Genomic DNA, 19,372 nt, shown 5'->3' with positions numbered 1-19,372 from the left:
CCTGTCTTAACAAATTGTATGACAGATTACTTCGAGTATGTACATTTATTTCATTTATTTTGCAGAAGGTATCCCACTAGGTAATTCAGATGCAGATCGCCAGTTGCTGGAGGCTGCAAAGGCTGGAGATGTGGACACTGTAAAAGTAAGCCTAAACCCATCCTAAAAAAAAGAGGGAATTGTGTGCCAAATCAGGATTTTTCAAAACAAACAAAAAAATCATGGACTGTTTTAGAACTATAATCCTTGTCCTAAGACCTTTATATTGCGCAAGAAGTACAAATAACAAAATCTGATATTGACTGCGTCATAAGAGTAGCATTCAGCTTTTAAATATAAAGCTTTAAAGTAACAGGTGTGGATTTGGGGAGTGGAGTAACTAATTATGTTGTTCTTTCTGGGGAGGCAACCTATGAAAAGTAAGGGCTTTATGTTTAAAATTAAACTTTCTTTTTAATGAAATAATTTTCCACATCAGATATATGTAACACTTTATGCCTAAATTAACAGTGTGCAGCATCATATGTCGTTATTAATGTTTTGGCTGTTGGGTTTCACAGAAACTATGTACGGTTCAAAGTGTGAACTGCAGAGATATCGAAGGACGTCAGTCTACACCGCTTCATTTTGCAGCTGGTTATAATAGAGTATCAGTTGTTGAATATCTTCTTCAGCATGGAGCTGATGTGCATGCAAAAGATAAGGGGTAAATATTCAAATATATATTATATTTTCTTGGCAAATGTAGTTCTTAGGATAGCTGTCAGCCCTTGAATGCTGCTAGCTGACTGGCATCCTATTTTTTCCTCAGACATCCGCTTTCTTGTTTTCATTGAGTTTTGTTAGTATGGAGCTTTTCAGAAAACCCACAGAATGTTTTGCGGTACTTGAGAATAGTAACCAAAACCTTTTTTTTCCCCAGTTTGTTTGGGGAGTATTTTTGGTTTGTCCCACCCCCGACAGTGCCACTGCTAATGGCATTTGTATGACTTTGGTAGTAGATAATGTATTAGAATATCGCAGAACACGCAGAAAACAAGAGCTGTTTGTTACATTGTGATTGTTAAAAGTGCGTTGAGTTTTAGATTTATATCACTTTGTCAAACAGGCTCTAATTTTTTTTACATTAATTTTTCTTTGTTTTCTTTTCAGAGGACTTGTCCCTTTACATAACGCTTGCTCCTATGGTCACTATGAAGTTGCAGAACTGCTCGTTAAACATGGAGCAGTTGTAAATGTAGCTGATTTGTGGAAATTCACTCCCTTGCATGAAGCTGCAGCAAAAGGAAAATACGAAATTTGCAAACTCCTGTTGCAGGTATTCCATAATTTGGAGGGAGGTTACTTTTTGCAAGTATTTCTTGTTCAGTCTAAAATGTGATTGGATTTCTAAGACTGTGTTTTGTGTTTCTAAATGACTAGTTCCACAGTACAGTACCTTTTCAGCAGAGGAATACTATTTGTGTGTTGTTCTTTCTCACACAGTGTGTGGAGAGGTGTATTTTTTGTTTCGGGGGGATTTTGGGAGGCTTTTTTGTATATAATACATCTCTCTGAAGGAGGTGCATCCGTGTTGGAAGTACTTGCTCAGTAAGCAATGAGACACCTAAAACTTAGAAATGTTTGTTCTGCTTATGTGTGTACCACCTGTTTTTTGATGCACACAGCATGGAGCTGACCCCACAAAGAAAAACAGAGATGGAAATACTCCTTTAGACCTTGTTAAAGATGGTGATACTGATATTCAAGACCTACTTAGAGGAGATGCAGCTCTGCTAGATGCTGCTAAGAAAGGTTGTTTGGCCCGAGTAAAAAAGCTGTGTTCACCTGACAATGTTAACTGTCGGGACACACAAGGACGACATTCAACACCACTACACTTAGCAGGTTAGTGCTTTGAAGAGTTATTGCAGCTGAATCTACTAAGTTAAGCAACTTTAACAATGCAGCCTTAAGCTAAAGGATTCCATATAAAATGTTGACAGTGCTATTTTCTTAAAGAATTTGACTTCATTTTAGTGTTATCTGTGTTTTCTTGGGTTTTTTTAATCTCCTGTTCCTCCGCCCTTCAAAAGTGTTTAATGATGATGACTTCAGTTTACCCTGGGGCTAGAGAGAATGGGAATCTTTTGTTTACTGACAAAGGTTTTAAAACCAGATACTCTTAAATAAGGTGGAGCTGTCCTCACTAATAGAGAATACACTTATCTTCATGGGGAATGACATTCCAGCTTTCAAGTAATTAAGTGAATTATCATTTCTCTGCTATCTATTGAGAAAGTTTTGGCTGAAACCCTATGAAGAGTTCTTGTTCTGCTCTGCGCCTTGCAGCTATTTGGTATTCACAGGAATTCTTTGACCTGGCTGCTCATTCACTGATTTTGTTACTTCTAATATTATTTCTTTTATTTATTTTCTTTTGTTTATTTTAAACATGTTATATTTACTCTTTCCTTTTGCAACTTTTCAGCTGGTTACAACAATCTGGAGGTTGCAGAGTACCTTTTACAGCATGGAGCAGATGTGAATGCACAGGATAAAGGAGGTTTGATTCCTCTGCATAATGCTGCGTCTTACGGGGTAAATATCTCAAACTTAGCAATACTTTATTTACAAAAAAAAGAAAAAAAAAAAAAAAAGGAAACTGCATTTTATCGGAACGTCATGATCTGATAATCTCCCTAGAAAGCTTTTGCCATTCTGTTGTAATGTTATCTTATTGATGAAAAGCAAAAAAGTAACTGAATCGGTCAACTGAATCGGTAAAGACTTTTGAATTGACAGAATGAGTTTTCTGAACGTGAACATTTACAAAACAAATAGTCTAAAAGGTATTCCATAAAATGCATTTTCTTACCCATGCCAGTCAGCTTTTATCAGCAAGATCTCATTTACACTACTTTGGTTGAAGTTGCGATGCTACTTGTTTGTGTGGACTTTCAGTCAGGATCTTTTGTTTTGATCAAGTCTTTAATCAAAGCAGCTGGAGTACTTTCCAGACTGGAAGTTTGGATTCAGGCTTTTTTCATCTGTTAGTGAAATCCAAGGAGTCTGGATTATGGATTCTGTAGTCTGTCTCTCTTTCACAAGAGAAGAAATCTTAACTTTTTACTGGTATATTGTAGGTCTTGTAATAACAGTTCTAAGAAAATTCAGAATGAAGTTACAGAGAAGTACCAGTAACAATTCTGAATTAGTTTAATATACTGTAGCACCTTGGAATTTAACAGGATGTTTTATTTTTCAGCATGTAGATGTAGCGGCTTTACTTATAAAGTATAATGCATGTGTGAATGCTACGGACAAATGGGCTTTCACACCTTTGCATGAAGCAGCCCAGAAAGGAAGGACACAGCTTTGTGCCTTGTTACTGGCTCATGGGGCTGATCCTACTCTGAAAAACCAGGAAGGACAAACACCATTAGACCTGGTCACCGTAAGTGATGGGGCTCTTCCTGGGAAATCTGTACTTCTCTGCTTGTTGTGGCAGCTCATCTAAAGTTACTTTTTTTTTTTTTTTTTCCCCAAAAGAATAATGTGGCAACTTCTGCAAAGTTTAAAATGCTCTGGTTTCTCTGGTGTTTATACATGCTTTCCAAGCATGTATACATGATAAGGAAAGTTAGAGCCTTTTAAAACAGGAAAATCTTGAAAAAAGGTTTAAAACCTCTTATTTTGAAATAAAGCAAAAACCCACGTTTTTAAGTGGATGCTTTTAATGTGGTACCTACAGTTTGACTAATGCAAAAACTAGTGTGGCAATGAAATGTAAGCAAAATTTGTAACAGTTTCCTAAATTTAGGGAACTATCTGACTCTTAAGCTTGCTTCCCCACCCCCCCTTAAGTTTATAATACAATCAAAAGCTACACTCGGAGTAAGTCTGTTTTCATAAATTCTGATCGTCATAGAATATTTTGCAGGTTTCCCCTTGGAAATGAGAGTTTTGTTTTGACTATCTTAGAAGTTCTTGTAGAAATATTAACTAACTACCTTTTAGCTTATTTCAGTTTTTATTTTAAAGTTTTACTTACATTTCTTATGTCTTTATTTTCAGTATGCTGCTGTTGGCACAAAAGGGCATTTGTAAATTGACTGAAGTTTTCCTCTATGCATATATTTATATTGCAGTACACTTAGGAAGCAGTCTGGAATAACAATAATACATTATAAGACAAACTGTTGTGTGAAAGTGTTCCTGTATTTTTTTTTTTTAGTAAATTGTTTTCTGATATTTAGGCAGATGACGTCAGTGCATTATTGACAGCAGCGATGCCTCCTTCCGCCTTACCATCTTGCTACAAACCTCAGGTTATTAGTGTATCACAAACTGCAGGATCTACAGCTGATTCCCTGTCTTCTGTTCCATCCAGTCCATCCAGCCTGTCTGCTGCAAGCAGCCTTGACAACTTATCTGGTAGTTTTTCTGAACTTCCTTCTGTTGTTGGTGCAAACAGTGCAGAAGGAGCTACTGTTTTAGAGAAGAAAGAAGGTGAGACTTTCTCAGTAATGAATAGGAGTTCACACCATATGGTAGAAAGAATACCTAAGTGTGAGGTTGTGCCCAGGTAGTATAGTTTATGACATATGTAACACCCATATTTCTTATGCTGTCATTAATGAGGAACAGAAGTCTAAAAGCCTTGCAGTGCAGGATTCTAGTCCTTTCCCCTTGTGGGAGATCTTAAAGTCCTTTTTTTACGCACAGGCTCACAATGGTGAATTGTGGTTTAAAAAAGAAGTCACGTGAACTTTGACTCCATACCAAGCAGTATTTTACTACAAACTTTGTCTAGTTTCTAAGACGTAGTTCTTAGATCAGATACCTTCAAAAGGGTCTTTCTATAACATCTGTTAGTTCTCAAAATATTTGCTGCTGGGAGATGCGTTTCGGGTAACTAGTTAGTTGCTTGTGTCCCAGATGCATAAAGACTACTCCTTTTGGTGGATGGGGGTAGAATATCCGACAGTATTGTTAGTGACCCCAAAAATAATAGTTGCTACTTGTTAGTGACGTAGATGATCTTTTCGTAGTCTCCAAGTCCAAGAATTCTTGTATCTCCCTTTGTTGCCACAGAGAGCATGTAATGTGCATACTTTTTTATATGGTATAGGTATGAATGTTCCGTCTCAGTTTTTCTGCTTATCCAGTTTCAGGTATAGATTTTAGTATAAATCAGTTTGTGCGGAACCTTGGCCTTGAACATCTGATTGACATATTTGAGAGGGAGCAGGTAAGTAGTTGTATTTCCACATATTCAACTAGGAAGCAAGGGAATAAAACATTGACTTTTTAGGATAGTGTAATAACACAAGTTTGAAATGAGTAAATGTGGTCAGTGTTGATTAGTAATTGCTGTGTTTTTATCTGTTGGCTTTAACGCATTTAGAAAATGATATTTCTCAGCCCAAAACATGATCTTTGCGGGGAATAACAGTTACTCAACTGTAGCTTGTAGAAAATTAAAGACAAAAGTCTGGAGAATGCAGTAGAAGTAAAGCTAAGGGTGAGAATGATATGCTAATTTCCAGTACGCATATTCTTTTCACACTTTTTGTCACAGCTATTGTGGAATACGTTCTCATTGTCATTGGTAGCTGTTCTGTTTATGCTGTCGTGCAAAAACGGTGTTGCTCTTACTCTAGATAACATTGGATGTATTGGTTGAAATGGGACACAAGGAATTGAAGGAGATTGGAATTAATGCTTATGGTCATCGGCATAAAATCATTAAAGGAGTTGAAAGACTGATTTCTGGGCAGCAAGGTATATATTTGTTTCAAAATATTATGTAACACTGCTTTTATAGAATCCTTTTTTATGAATGCTTTAGGTTGTTCCAAATGATATCTCATAAAAAGACAATTTGTAATCAAAGTTAGTTTATTCTGAAGAAGGGCACTTTTAACGATAAAACATCTTTTGACTTGACGCATGAGGGCTTTTAGAGGGCTTTTATTTGTGCCATGAATTACTGTGAATTTTGTCTTCTAATTTGCTCTAATTTTATTCCTTCATGATCACTGTTTTGTGTTTACTTGCTTAGCTGAAGTGAAGATTTAGAGTGCTTTGACTGTGAGCTTTTTGAAGCAGGGAATGGTTGTCTTCATCAGAGCACACTGGAGCATGGAGCGCATTGTCTGTTCGTGGATTAGGGCCTGTTCTACGCTGTTTCTTTGCGTTCTGCATGGCATTAGACACTGCGTTTGCTTTCTCAGAGAGCAAGATGAAAGATATATCCTTTGATATATCCTTTTCTTTAAAAGTACAGTTGGTGTGTTTCCAGTGAGCCAAAATTAGCATAGCTGCTTTGTTTAACAGCTTCAGCTTGTATTGAATTTTATGCTAAAGCCCCTTTATTTGTGCAGCGTTGTTGATTCCGGCACAATGCTGGGAATAGCACGCTTCATTTAACTGTGGCTGCATAGGACACAAAAAAGAATACGCTATTTTTTTTCTCCCTGTCTCACTGAAACATCAACTATTATTGTTTTGCCATGTTTCAGAGCAATGGAATAAATTAGTTAGAATTGGTAGGGTTTCTTCTCTAGAGATGCCATCTGTGAATTCTCATTCCAAAGTCTGGACTCCGTAGTAATGAGAGAGTTGCTGTCCCAAGTGCTAAATGATATTTTGCTCCTTAAGACAAACCAAGCCATAAGGTAAAATCTTCGTCACTGGCAAAGGATTATGTGGATCTCTAGCTTCCTTTTAAATTTCAGTTGCTTTTGGACTGATTCATTGAGTATTTGAGGTGGAAACTACTTTTAAGAAGCTGTACCAGCCTCATGTCCTAATTCAGTTTTAAACTTCTGCAGACTTCTGCAGCTACTAATCATAGGGTTTTGGCCTTCCAGATGTATTTGTTGTTTTTGGTTTTGTTTGTTTGTTTAGTACACCCATGTACAGATGGGATATCCTTCACCTTCCCCCTCACCCCAACCCGCCTGCCCTTGTTCTTCCTTAACTCTTGCTATCTTGCACTGAAAGGCCTGGCATTTTTCATTTATAACATTAGCCACAAGCAGAGTACTTAAACTGAATGTTTCAGTAACTTGTGCTCTTTTTTTTTTTTTTTTTTAAGTTTTTGTAATTATCTGAGCTTTGCCCTTGTGCTTTTGCATTCTAGTATGTTGGCATTAGTATTTTGTCATCTGTCCCTGAACACAGTGTAGACATTGGTTCAAGGTTCATAGGGCTCTTATGGAATAGTTTCATTTTGAAGCTTTCATCAGAGTTTCTTGCTTCCAAACACTGGATTCCAGTTGCATACCAGTAATGTGAGGCTCCAAACAGGAAACTCCAGTGACCACTTTAGCTGAGTGACTTAAACATCTTGGCTCCTGAACGTGGATGGAACCTCAGTTCTCCTTTTTCCCATGTCATCCCTTTCTAGGGATATTATGACAGACCTAGCGTCTAACTGGTTGCCTGCTGATTGTCTGGGAAGGCTGTGGCAAAATGATGCCTGGTAGACCTCATCTTCATTAACTCCGGCGATTAGATTCCCGTTCCAACTGTGGTAGAAATCTGTATGAAAAATGACAATGGATTCTGCATGACATTTCAACACTGCTGGCGTGTTTGAAGCCTTTGATAGAGGAGTCTCCTTCGAGCGTGCATTTTCAGGCTCAGGCCTTTTAGGTTCAGGGATTATCTTAGCTACGTTGTCAGCTCTTTCTGCATTACGATTTGAGCTAGAAATCCCTGCATCCAAGGTGATCCAAAGCATGAAGATCTTAGTCTGGTAGATATATTCCTGCTGAAAGGTCAGAATTTGCACTTCAAGTCAAGTTGCAGAATGACAGAATGTTTGGGGTTAGAAGGGACCTCTGGAGATGATGTAGTTCAACTCCCCTGCTCTAAGCAGGGTGAGCTACAGCAAGTTAGCTAGGACCTTACCCAGTTAGGTTTTGAACATCTCCAAGAATGGAGACTCTGCAACCTTTCTGGGCAACCTGTTCCAGTGTTCAACCACCATCACAGTAAAAAAGTGTTTTCTTATGTTCAGACAACTTCCTCCATTTCAGTTTGTGCCCCTTGCCTCTTGTCTTGTCACTGGGCACCACTGAGAAGAGTCTGGCTCCATCATCTTTTCTGCATGATGCCATCACCATTAGATCAGTAGTCATGGACTCTTCTGCACCGGGATAGGTTGCTCTTGTTGTTTCACTGCCTGCTGCTCAGACTCGAGTAGGCAACTGCTTACACGTGGTCTCCATGTCTTGTACTCTGGAGATACTGAGCTAAGCACGTTCAGATGGGTTAGTGTGTCCAAAATGTACATTTGTTTGGAGGGAATGATGGATCAGTATCCACGGATAAATGAGTAATTGTGGTTGATACACATCCAGACCCAGCTGCTGTGCTTCTGATGGCATGAATATTGTATGGATGATAATATAAGGATAGAAGTTATAGGCAGAGACATTGAGAAGGTTATTTTGTTTGAAACTAATGAAACGTTTTGAGGCACTTGGACATCTGCAAAAATTTATGTGGGTGAGGGAAGGCAATTAAAAACCTTGGTCTTCGTAACTTTTGGACTCCTTAGCAACTAAACTCTTCATCTTGTAAACTGAGATTTGAGAAGACCAGTGCGCTTACAAAAAAAAAAAAAGAAAGAAAGAAAAAGAAAAAAAAGCTGTTGCTGCTTATTCCAAATTGGTGATCTTAAAGCAGTATCTGAAATTGTTGTTGTATTTTGTTATTTTCACAGGACTTAACCCATACCTGACTCTAAATACTTCTGGCAGTGGAACTATTCTCATAGATCTTTCCTCTGAAGATAAGGAATTTCAGTCAGTAGAAGAGGAGGTTTGCCTTTTTTTTAGTTTCTCAGTGTTTTTGTCACTGTTGTTAAGGAAGTAGACAAAAGAGTATTGCTAGGCAGTTTAACTGTGCAATAAACATTTCTAAGCGTCATAAGAAAAAACAGCTTAAGGATACTTTGAATTTTGATTTTTCTTCTTGCCTGTGCTTCTTGACTGCACCAGTATTACAATCCATACTCGTTATATCCATAAATTTTAATTCTTATCTATGTTGTTATTGCTAATAGTGTATATATAAAATCTCTAAGATACCGAAAAATTCTTTGATATAACATAAAAATTTAGTGCTACCAATTGCCAGTCTGTTAGACGCTGTTGGACTTCCTTCCAAAGTGTGATAATCGCACAGGGCAAAATACTGAAGAAAGACTACTCTAATGCTACTATTTTTTTTTTTTTAATTTGGAAACTAGTCTATAAACTAGTCTATAGACTATTCAAGGTATAGTTTTAAAAAATCAGGAGATCTATCTGTGTGCCTCCGCAATCCAGCATTGCTTAACGCAGTTATTGCCTAAAAGTTTCTTCTATGAGCTTTTATTTTTTTTAAGACAGATGTAGTTCTTCTGATTGTTAGAATGTATGAAGGATATTATTCTGGAGCAAAATAACGCTCCTTAAAATTCTCAATCTTCAGATGCAGAGTACCGTCCGAGAGCATAGAGATGGAGGACATGCTGGTGGAGTCTTCAACAGATACAACATTTTAAAGGTAGTAGTCACATTTTTATGATTGATTATACCTTGGGTATTCTGTTTGAAAGTATCTTTAACTCAGCGGTAAAATGTTCTGTGCTCATTAGTTGAGCTCCATAAGAGATGTGTGTCATTCTGAGACTTGCACAGGAAAAGGATCATGATCCAGGGAAAAATCAGAGGATAAGATTATATGGAAAAACTGCTTATGGCGAATAGAGATTAATAAGTTTTATGAGAGATTGACATAAAAGGACTTCACAGGAAAGTGCAGAATTTTTGAAGAGAAAGACAGAGGGTTTAATAGGAACCAAAGGATTGTTTCTGTTGAGGGAATGGCCAGGAAGAAACACGAAGCAAGAAGTGAAAGAAAAACTTCTAGAGACATGGAATTAAAGGGACCTCGTATGGCTTGGTACTTAGTATGGCTTGATTGAAAGACAAGAACCTTAAAATATCGGAAAGCAAACAACCTTGCTTTTAAATAATCGATTGGAATTTTGGTTTGTGTTCGTATTTTTATTTCCCTAAAGAAATGGTCATTTTTATTAAAAAAACTTATAGTTTTTTATTTGGAAGTAAATACAAGTTCTGTGCTAAACTGATGTTACACTTTTCCAAGTGGAATAGATATGCTATATCTACACACACATTACAGTGAGAACATTAGTACACCTCTGCTTAGAGGAATTTTTTTCTTTTTGAAACCTACTAGAAGTTTTCATGGAAGATGCTTTTAATTTACTAGATGATCTTTTTACTAATGATTTATATTAAGGAATGTTGGAAGGGACCCTAAGGTATAATTGTGATGAAGCCTTCTAAATTTAAATTAAGAGGAATTACTCTACAGATCTTTAAAATGAATTAACTCTCATGAAACTTATAGTTATGGCTTACTCGGTGTTTCACTGTTGTGTTAGAACAATGAACTTCTGTTAGATAAGCGGTATAACTTCAGTGTTGCTTAATTGAGTTCTAAGTAAAGATTCTTGTTTAAGTGATATTTTAGAGTAAGTGTATTGTGGTATAGGTACTATATATTAAACATCAGTCAAATAAAGCAAATGTAAGTTTTCAGCTTCAGGGTAGAACTTACATTTTGGCTATTTCAGATTCAGAAAGTGTGCAACAAAAAGCTGTGGGAAAGATACACTCACAGGAGGAAAGAGGTCTCTGAAGAGAATCATAACCATGCTAATGAAAGGATGCTGTTTCATGGTGAGATACTGAAATGAAATGCACCTTATTTAGCAGTTTCCCACTACCAACACTCTTTAGTGGGGGTTTTCTACTGGTTCTTGCATCTTCTTGTCTCTCCCCAAAGGGGACTTTTGAAAAGTTTAAATAAAAACATTTTAGCAGTTACGAATGGAGATGAAGGGGCTTACCTTCTCCTTGGTTAAGTTGCTAATTCTTTTTTAATGGCGGTATGGCCAAAATGATTCAGTCAAACTTTATTCTGCAATAGTGTTTTTTTTTTTTCATTTTTTTTATTCAGCAAGTTAGCTCGTGTTCAGGTCATAATTCCAGAGAAGATAGGTTATAATTGCGAAATCAAACCCAGTTGAAAGTTCTTTTGCATACAAATGGCAACTGACTGTCCTGACTTGCAGTGAAATAAGTTCACTGTACATCCTTAAAATGAAAGCTACATAGTTCCCAACATAATATATCACTGTTGGTAATAATAACGTAATAATTGCTTGCCCAAAGTTGTACAGATTAAAATCCTGTCGTTTGACTGTGGCCTGTACCACCATTAGAGGAAACGTGGAATGACTTCCTTGATGGAATTGCTTTCCTTTAAATGAAGATCTTACAAATTAGATAGTAAAAAAAATTATCCCTGAAAAGGGGGAATTTATGCTGTATGAATATTCCTAGTTGTGTAATATTTTTTTTTTTAATTTACATTAACACTTATGTCCTGCATATCGCATAATGACTAAATGGAAACAAACTGTGAGTGTTTCCAGTTTCTTTTCATGTGGAATGTCATTTAATTTTATATAAGGTTTTCTTATCCTTATACTGGAGGATAAGACTGGATTATTTGCATTAAAGCTCCCTATGTAACTGAAATGCTATATGCTTTTAGAAAGCTCTTCTCTGAAGCTTTTATAAAAATCCTTACTAAAAAGTTACCCATTCATTTTCACAAAAAGTGTATTAGGTGTCTCTAGACATGCTGAGTCCGATTTGAATAGATTATTCTTTAAGGCTAGATTTTTATACCCAGTGCAAGTAAATAAATACTGAAGGACACTGGAGGGAGAAACAGAAGAACAATACCCTCTCCTCAAGAGAGATAACAGCAGAATTTTGACTGGAGTACCTCTATTGTTTCTAAATGCAATCTACTCAGTGTTAGGAAGAGATGGGATTTATGTGGCAAATTCACAAAATCTTGGTTAGAATAAAGCTGTACAGAAAGGAGTGCTGAATCAGAGAGTCTTCCCTTGTGGCAAAAGTTGCCTCAGATCTACTTTGTAAATACAAGAATGTGCACATATCAGCTGCTGTTCTGTGTATAACACCTCTAGCAAACTGGTCGTGTAAACCTGAGTTGCTCAGAATTTCTGGAGATTAATTTCGTTGTATATGTAAAAACATGTACTAAAAATGTTGGGTAATGAATGGTAGAATTCAGACACTTACAAGTACGTTTCAAAGCACTTTAAATATTTTTCTTCCTTCCCTGTAGGCTCCCCATTTGTGAATGCAATTATTCACAAAGGCTTTGATGAAAGACATGCCTATATAGGTGGCATGTTTGGAGCTGGGATTTATTTTGCTGAAAATTCTTCCAAAAGCAATCAGTATGTATATGGAATTGGAGGTGGCACTGGATGTCCAATTCACAAGGATAGATCTTGTTATGTTTGCCACAGGTAAGTCATGATCTTTTTACACAGAGGAATCCAAATATGCGTTTGCACGTTCTGTTATTGTCCGCCAAGTGAGCAGATTCTCTGAAGAAAGATTTGCTCAGTAACAGAACCTTCCCTGTTTTCACTCTATGCTGCGCTTTTCAGAAAAAGTCTCACAGAATTTTTAACTATCTTCAGTGCACTTACCTGAGTCTTTGCTCTTAGCTTACTGTAAAAATTAGGTTAGATAGCCTATGAGTGAAAAGAGTCTGCTAGACACCTGTGTGAAAGATACAGCAATGCAAGGATTTAGTCTACTTCATTGCCTGTTACAGAGAAAGGAAGAATCCAGTAGTACTCAGATGCTGTATGCTTTGAGGATGTGCTCCGTAAGAGCCCCCACCTCACTGCTGCTTCAGACAATAAAGCATAGACATGGATTTGTGGAATCTCTGCTACTAATTCTCAGTTCTTAAATCTGCTGTTCTGCAGAACACCCATTCTGTCCCATTGACACCTTCAGCTTAGAATAAAGTTATTTTTACTTCATGGAGTTCTTGCGGCAGTGGCCATCATTTCAAGCGAGAAAATATTATGTTTGCATACTGTTTTTCCACTAATTTCACAGGGATAAGGCAGCTGTCACGGTTTCCTTCCTTGAGTCTGTGACCCTTTTTTTTTTTTTTTCCTCCAAATTGCATACCGTTTTCCAGCACCCTTAAATAAAGAAAAGAGTCTTCTAGATTTAAAGAGTCTGTCAGTATCTCTTCATGGTTTTCTATTCACGTTTTCTAAAGTTTTGATAAGTTCTTACAATTTTTCATGTGTGAAGAGTTTGAAAAGCAGAAATGTTTTGGCTGAGCATAGCAAAATGGTACGTAACACTAATCTACAGAAATGTTGATATTCCATTGCCATTGTATTGAAGCCTATGTAAAGAAATAGTTACCTTTGTTCTGAACTTTTTTTTAATGAAAACATTGTAACATAACATACTGACAAATGCTAGTATTGATGTATTTTGATTTGATCTGGAGTTTGTGGTTTGCACTTGGCCTTGATGATGATATGGCTGTTTCAGATCTGGCACAAATCTGGCATTAGAACACAAGCGTATTATGTTGTTAATATGAGGGATTTGGGGGTAGAAGGTTCCCTCATACTACTTTATTTAAAAAAAAAAAAAAAGTAGTGACAGTCTGAGTTTGTTGTTAGGCCTTCTGTTGCCAGTCGTTACGATAAATGTTATTCGGTATCAGTACCAGCTCTTTCCCCAGGCTGAAGATCATCTCCTGAGGGAGAACTTCGGTTTTGCTTACTAGAAGGACTGACTGAAGTGGCTCAAGTAAATTTAAATCAAGTAATCAAGTTTAAAATAACCTTTCTGTTGCTTCAGAAGCTTTTTTTTTTTTTTTTTTAATTCATGATCCTTTTTTCCCTTTTAACATAGGCAGTTGCTGTTTTGTCGTGTAACCCTGGGCAAGTCTTTCCTGCAATTCAGTGCTATGAAAATGGCTCACTCTCCCCCAGGACATCATTCGGTTACTGGGCGACCCAGTGTAAATGGACTGGCATTGGCAGAATATGTCATTTACAGAGGGGAGCAGGTAATTTGGTTTTGGGGTTTTGTTGTCATTGTGTTTCCAGACATTATTTTAAAAACTGCATAGTATAATATTTTTCCCCTTGCCTTAGAGCTGCTAGTACTTGCTTTTGTCTTACAACAAACTCCAACTTTGCGTGAAGATGAAATGTTCTTTGCTTCCTGAATGCTTCAGACTTGCTGCCATTGACATTTTCCTTTTTTTTTTTTTTTTTTGATATAAATACTGTGCTTTTTTTCCCTCTCCGCAAACAGATCTTGCGTTTATCTGGAAAATGTAATCATAATAAAGAATGTGTTTGTCATTTTTCAGGCTTATCCGGAATACTTGATTACTTACCAGATTATGAAACCTGAAGCCACCACTGAAGCTTAAGACAAATACTTTTGGAAAAATCATCAGACTTTGGATGTGAAGATATTAATAGCTGACATCCTGTTAATTTACACTGAGTTGATTTAAAAATATATATATATATATTCATCTGCAGGTGGAGTGGTAGCAAATGTGAACAAAATCTAACAATTCTGACTTGATAAAGCTTTAATAATGTACAGTATGTTTTTCTAAAGTTTCAGAAATGTCCTCTTTTTCAGCACTTTAACAGAGATACCATTCCAGCCATAAACTGGCGTTTGGCTTACTAAATCATAAACAAAAATTAACTTGAATAATGGTTTTATACAATACTACATTGAAATTTAGCAGAAATTGTAATGCTCTATACAGGAACTCATTTTACTAATGCTATGTTCTTTAAAACACTGCATTTACACTGAAAACAATTTCATTTGTAAAACTGTAAATAAGAGCTTTTGTACTAGCCTGGTATTTATTTACATTGCTTTGTAATATAAGTGTTTTAGAACTGCAACCTTGTACAAAGTGTTTTTTCCGGATGTTGGTTTGTTCATCTGTTTCCTCATGCACGATAGATTGGAAAAGCCAATTTTTTTTTAGGGTTTATCATTAATTTGGGAGGGAGACAGATTTTATCTGAAGAGGTGTAGAAGTATCCAGCATTAGAGTGATTACTCATATTTTTGTTCTGTATTTTTATTTATGAAATACACATTTCTGAGAATGATGGGCTTTGAAAGTAGAATATTACTGATGAATGCTAAAGTATTTTTCCACCTACTTACTAGAGTTTCATATTTTATTTCTTAAAAATGTCTTTAAAAGTCTTTATTTAACTATTGCTATAGTTAACCTGTATCCTCACTTCAAGGCTATTAGACCTTGCAAGTTATAGTTTTAGTAAATTATTTTCTTTGAATGTAGTTGGAAAGTTAACCTCAACGAGGTCTTTCTAGATAAGTTCTGCTTGCTTACATTTAAGCCAGGAAGTCAAATAGTTTATTCTTAATATGAGGGTAAACAACTTTTTTTGTATGATTATTTTTGTAAATTAATCTACTTTTTGGTGCCCTCAGGATATGAATATTATCAGGTGGAAATTTTAAAACCATTCTGTCGTCTTCTGTCTTTCTTCCATGTTTATAGTCAAGCTCTAGTTGAAGCACTTGTGTAGAAGCATGTTTATCTGCAGTGCTTTTGGCTGAGTGAAACTGATTGGGGTGTAAGATTCTGGTCCCTTGCACTCAGATGTCTGGAGGAGAAGTGCATAAGCAGGATGAGCAGCAATTCCACCGCAACAGCTGGATACGGTAACCCTATTAAGATGACTTGGGTGGAGGGAGAGTGCAAAAGGTATAACCCCCTGTCAGAGGTTACTGATAGCACTGATCAATTCAGTAAGCCCTATCTTCTCTCTTGTGTATTCTGCTTCTGTCCCATCTGCAGTTTTTACCTACATATTTCAAAAATATGTAAATAAATTACAAACAAAGTGTAGTTCATTTGGGTTTAATCTTAAAGCGGTTAGGAGCATATTTTAGTTGTTTTATATTTCTGCATATAGGTCACTGTCCCGAAAGACAATTTGTTTGCAGGGCATGTTGTCATACCATGGTTTTAAATGTAGTAACTGGTCAAGATAATGAAAATGTCTTGCTGATGTGATGGTTATGTGATTATGCTCTATGTAAAAATGTATTGAACCTTACCTAGTTATGTGAGGAATCTGAATAATAAGATTGCATAACTTAACTCTTGCAGGAAAAAATATTGGCTATGAATAAAAGAGGCTTTGTTTTCTTTTTTTTTTTAATTTCATTTTTATTTTTTAACTTTCTCCCAGCATGTTGCCTGTTCCTTAGGTATAGTAATGCTGGAATTGGTGTTCATGCAAAATCTGTTAAGTATGTTCAGAACATTTTAGTTATTGCTAAAATGCTTCATTCTCTATGAACGATCACTTAATGTCTTGTAAAATATTGTGGTATGATAGCATTTAAGTGGTACCACAATGTTGGTTTTGTCTGTTTGGGGATTTTTTTGAGTTGTTTTTTGCATGACTTACCTTGCACTCTGAAGATGGAAGCTGTAATGGTTTGATAATATTGAGGTGAACCTTTAATCTCTTGTGCAGTTAGTTCTGCTTTATTCATCTTGAAGTGTCTTACATGTACTGTATAACATTCCATATCCATTTAACACTAAATAAATTTAATTCACTGGTTTTCTGGTAGCATGGGAGTAATTACAGGCATAGTATGTCAAACCGTTGTTTTGAATGTAAGCATGTGCAGTAATATAGCAAACTGCCTAATTAGAGGGGAAATTGATCGTGTTAAACGGACAAGCTTTTAACATGGATGACAAATTGTAGATGCTGTGGAAACTTGTACTTTGATATGGAACTAAAATATAGCTAATTAATAGTTTTAGCTATCAGTGAAAATGTTTGAATGATAACTTGAAGCTTATTTCTAGATTTCTGTATTTTAAACTCCATTACGTAGCCCAAAGCTGAAAAAGAAAACTGCCTTAAGTTGATTTTGTAAAATGAGCGATAACCTGAAAGTTCTGACCTTTCAGATTACTGCATCGGTTAGCAGTGTGGCGCCTCACTGAGCAGCGTTAAGAATGCTGCTCAGATCGCTTGCAATATGGCAATAAGCAAATAGAGTTTTATTTCAGTAGGACCACTTATATGGTAGATGGTTTCCAAAACCAACCTTACATATAAGATTTAAATAGATATGAGCACTAGAGGGCAGGAAAGCAACTAAAAATCAAAGATGATGCAATTCTGGAAGGTATTTTGGGAGTACAACTTTTAATAAAAATTAAGTGCTTCTGAAAAATTCCACCTATCTAGGTTGAAAAAACAAAAATTAAGTAGTATAAAAGTTGCTGCAACTAAGCAAACTAAAAATAATAGTTTTTTTCTTAAACTTGGTTTATAACTTTAGAGCTTAATTCTTAGAAGTTCAAAAGTAATTTAGCAAGCCACTGGATAACTGGAAAAAAAAAAAAAACAAAACTAGGGTTGTCCATACAAGAGATATTGAAGTGGTGTGTTGGCAGTAATTTCCAGTGGAGATGATTGTATATAAAAGGAGTAGTTGCTGTCTTTTCTAACCTGAACTTACTCCTTAAGTCGTGCAATACACACATGTTCCCTCCCTCCCTCCTTTCCTCTCTCCTTCCCTTCATTCACCAGGAAGCTGAGAAGGAGTGGAAAAAGGTGATTCATCCAGTGGACCAGCATTGCTAGGGAGGGTTCTGCAGCTTAGGAGCCATTTCCCCTTCGTCTGGCTGTCTCCTGAACTTAATATGATAGTAAAACAGGTTGTTTGTTTTTTTTCTTTTGCTGGAAATGACAACAGAATCCCCTGGGTGGCCTGGCTGCTGCCTTCTAGTAAAAATACGCGTAAAAGCCTGATTTGTACTCATCTAATGTAGTACTAACAAAGACGACTGCTTTCTCACCTTCAGTGAACTGGAAAATCAGATTGACGGAGGTCTGCCCCTCTGTGGTTCTTGGAGTTGTGCTTTTCCTGCACCTGCTGAAGTTGCAGTAGGTGGAGATAGTGTCAGCAAGGGAAGCGCTATAGCTGAGGGTGCAGAGGGAGGCCTGCACCTCTCTTTGCCCCTCTCCGGCAAGTGTAAGCAGTGGTACTTCTGAGAGCATCAAGGGGTTTCTCCTTCTGCCTGTGGCTCACTAGCAGATCTGATTAAACTGCAGGCAGCTACAACAGAATGCAAGATAAAAGGAAAAAGCATGTGGATGACTGGTTTGAAGTTAACATGTTCTGCCCCAGAAGGGGGACAAGGTTAATAACTGAAAGAAGACAGACAGGAGGGGAGATAAAATAATTAGAAAAAAGAGCAATCTACAAAGAAAGAAATCTGAGTTGTAAGAGCTCTCAAAAGTAATAGTAGAAAAAGCTAACATAATTTTTAGGAATGGCTGAGATTATCATGGTACATTAGCTTCCACCCGTGGTAGGAATAATTTCTGTCACATTTTGAGTTAAAACAACAAGCAATTGTTGATGCATAGACATCATAGGGATTTCAAAATAGCTACTCTTGAGAAGAACATGCATGTTTAAGAGGAGAAAGTTGCAGCTGCCAACTCAAAGCATTAATGAGCTAAGACCTAGGAAATAATGAGTGCAAGAAAAAGAATTAGGATTCAAAGACTTGAAGACAAATGTCCTATATAATAGTTCTTAAAAACATTGTTGTCTGTGATAATCAGTGCTTAAAAAAAAAAGGTCAAATGCCAGTTGAAAAACCACAGTAGATCAGCATACCAATAAATGAAAGTATATCCCATAAAATTATTTGCTTGGGTTGTGTCCAGTAGTAGGATATATGCATAGAGGGGAGGACATTTTAATTTTAGTGCAGCCAGAAAATTGGAAGGAGGAAGTGGAGGCTAGGTGCATCTTTCCGTCAATGCATCTGTAATCCTGATAAAAGCACTATGTTTATTCTGCAGCAGTAAAGAGGAGAGGAGTTAATACAGCTCAAGTATGTTTCAGCTGTGGTCTTACTGGGTGGAAGTGAAAGAGATTGGGATGCTTTCTGAGTATGGTCAAGTGCGATGTGTGTGACACAGCTTGGGGGACGCATACTTGCAAAGTTTTTGAGTTAAGACTGTTAAGAGTTTTCAAGAAATAATATTATTATTTGAAAACTATAATATTTAAAACAGTTGCACATCGGTTAAGGAGCAAATGAAAATGCACAAGTGCTTAAGATGCATGAATGACACTTTATAGTTGGGGATGCTGCTTCACATCAGCTGGTAATACTGTTTACAGATCCAGCATGGTACATGTGGGAAAGGATCAATACTGAAATGTTGAAGATAATAAAATTAGTCTGAGAAACAGACTTGAAAGCAGTCCATTAGTTCTAAAGTGTGGGGTGTTTTTTGTTTCTTTTCTAGCTGCTCTTGAAAATGTAGCTCTCTTCCAGCAAGAGCTCAGGAAACTTAGGTCAA

General features: G+C 36.6%; 1 protein-coding gene across 2 annotated transcripts in view; it reads left to right on the top strand.

The window, feature by feature from the left end:
- The window catches only part of TNKS2 (tankyrase 2), a 34,064-nt gene extending 17,473 nt beyond the window's left edge, over positions 1 to 16,591 (top strand). Inside the window, exons 13-27 of one of the 2 annotated variants that reach the window (XM_068950068.1) lie at positions 66 to 145; positions 561 to 706; positions 1,153 to 1,318; positions 1,668 to 1,887; positions 2,471 to 2,580; positions 3,248 to 3,436; positions 4,239 to 4,491; positions 5,151 to 5,233; positions 5,646 to 5,766; positions 8,720 to 8,817; positions 9,472 to 9,546; positions 10,646 to 10,751; positions 12,238 to 12,424; positions 13,854 to 14,010; positions 14,320 to 16,591. In XM_068950068.1, the coding sequence (XP_068806169.1) occupies positions 66 to 145; positions 561 to 706; positions 1,153 to 1,318; positions 1,668 to 1,887; positions 2,471 to 2,580; positions 3,248 to 3,436; positions 4,239 to 4,491; positions 5,151 to 5,233; positions 5,646 to 5,766; positions 8,720 to 8,817; positions 9,472 to 9,546; positions 10,646 to 10,751; positions 12,238 to 12,424; positions 13,854 to 14,010; positions 14,320 to 14,382 (2,054 nt within the window). In that variant the 3' untranslated portion in view covers positions 14,383 to 16,591. Of the gene's footprint in view, positions 1 to 65; positions 146 to 560; positions 707 to 1,152; positions 1,319 to 1,667; positions 1,888 to 2,470; positions 2,581 to 3,247; positions 3,437 to 4,238; positions 4,492 to 5,150; positions 5,234 to 5,645; positions 5,767 to 6,046; positions 6,168 to 8,719; positions 8,818 to 9,471; positions 9,547 to 10,645; positions 10,752 to 12,237; positions 12,425 to 13,853; positions 14,011 to 14,319 lie in introns of those variants that run through there. The other variant, XM_068950069.1, reaches the window with a different exon arrangement.
- Positions 16,592 to 19,372: the final 2,781 nt, after the last annotated feature.

The sequence above is a fragment of the Struthio camelus genome, chromosome 7 (genome assembly GCF_040807025.1).
Source record: "Struthio camelus isolate bStrCam1 chromosome 7, bStrCam1.hap1, whole genome shotgun sequence".
Lineage (NCBI taxonomy): Eukaryota > Metazoa > Chordata > Aves > Struthioniformes > Struthionidae > Struthio > Struthio camelus.
The sequence above is the reverse complement of the archived record's forward strand: the minus strand, read 5'-3'. Positions and strand labels throughout refer to the sequence as shown.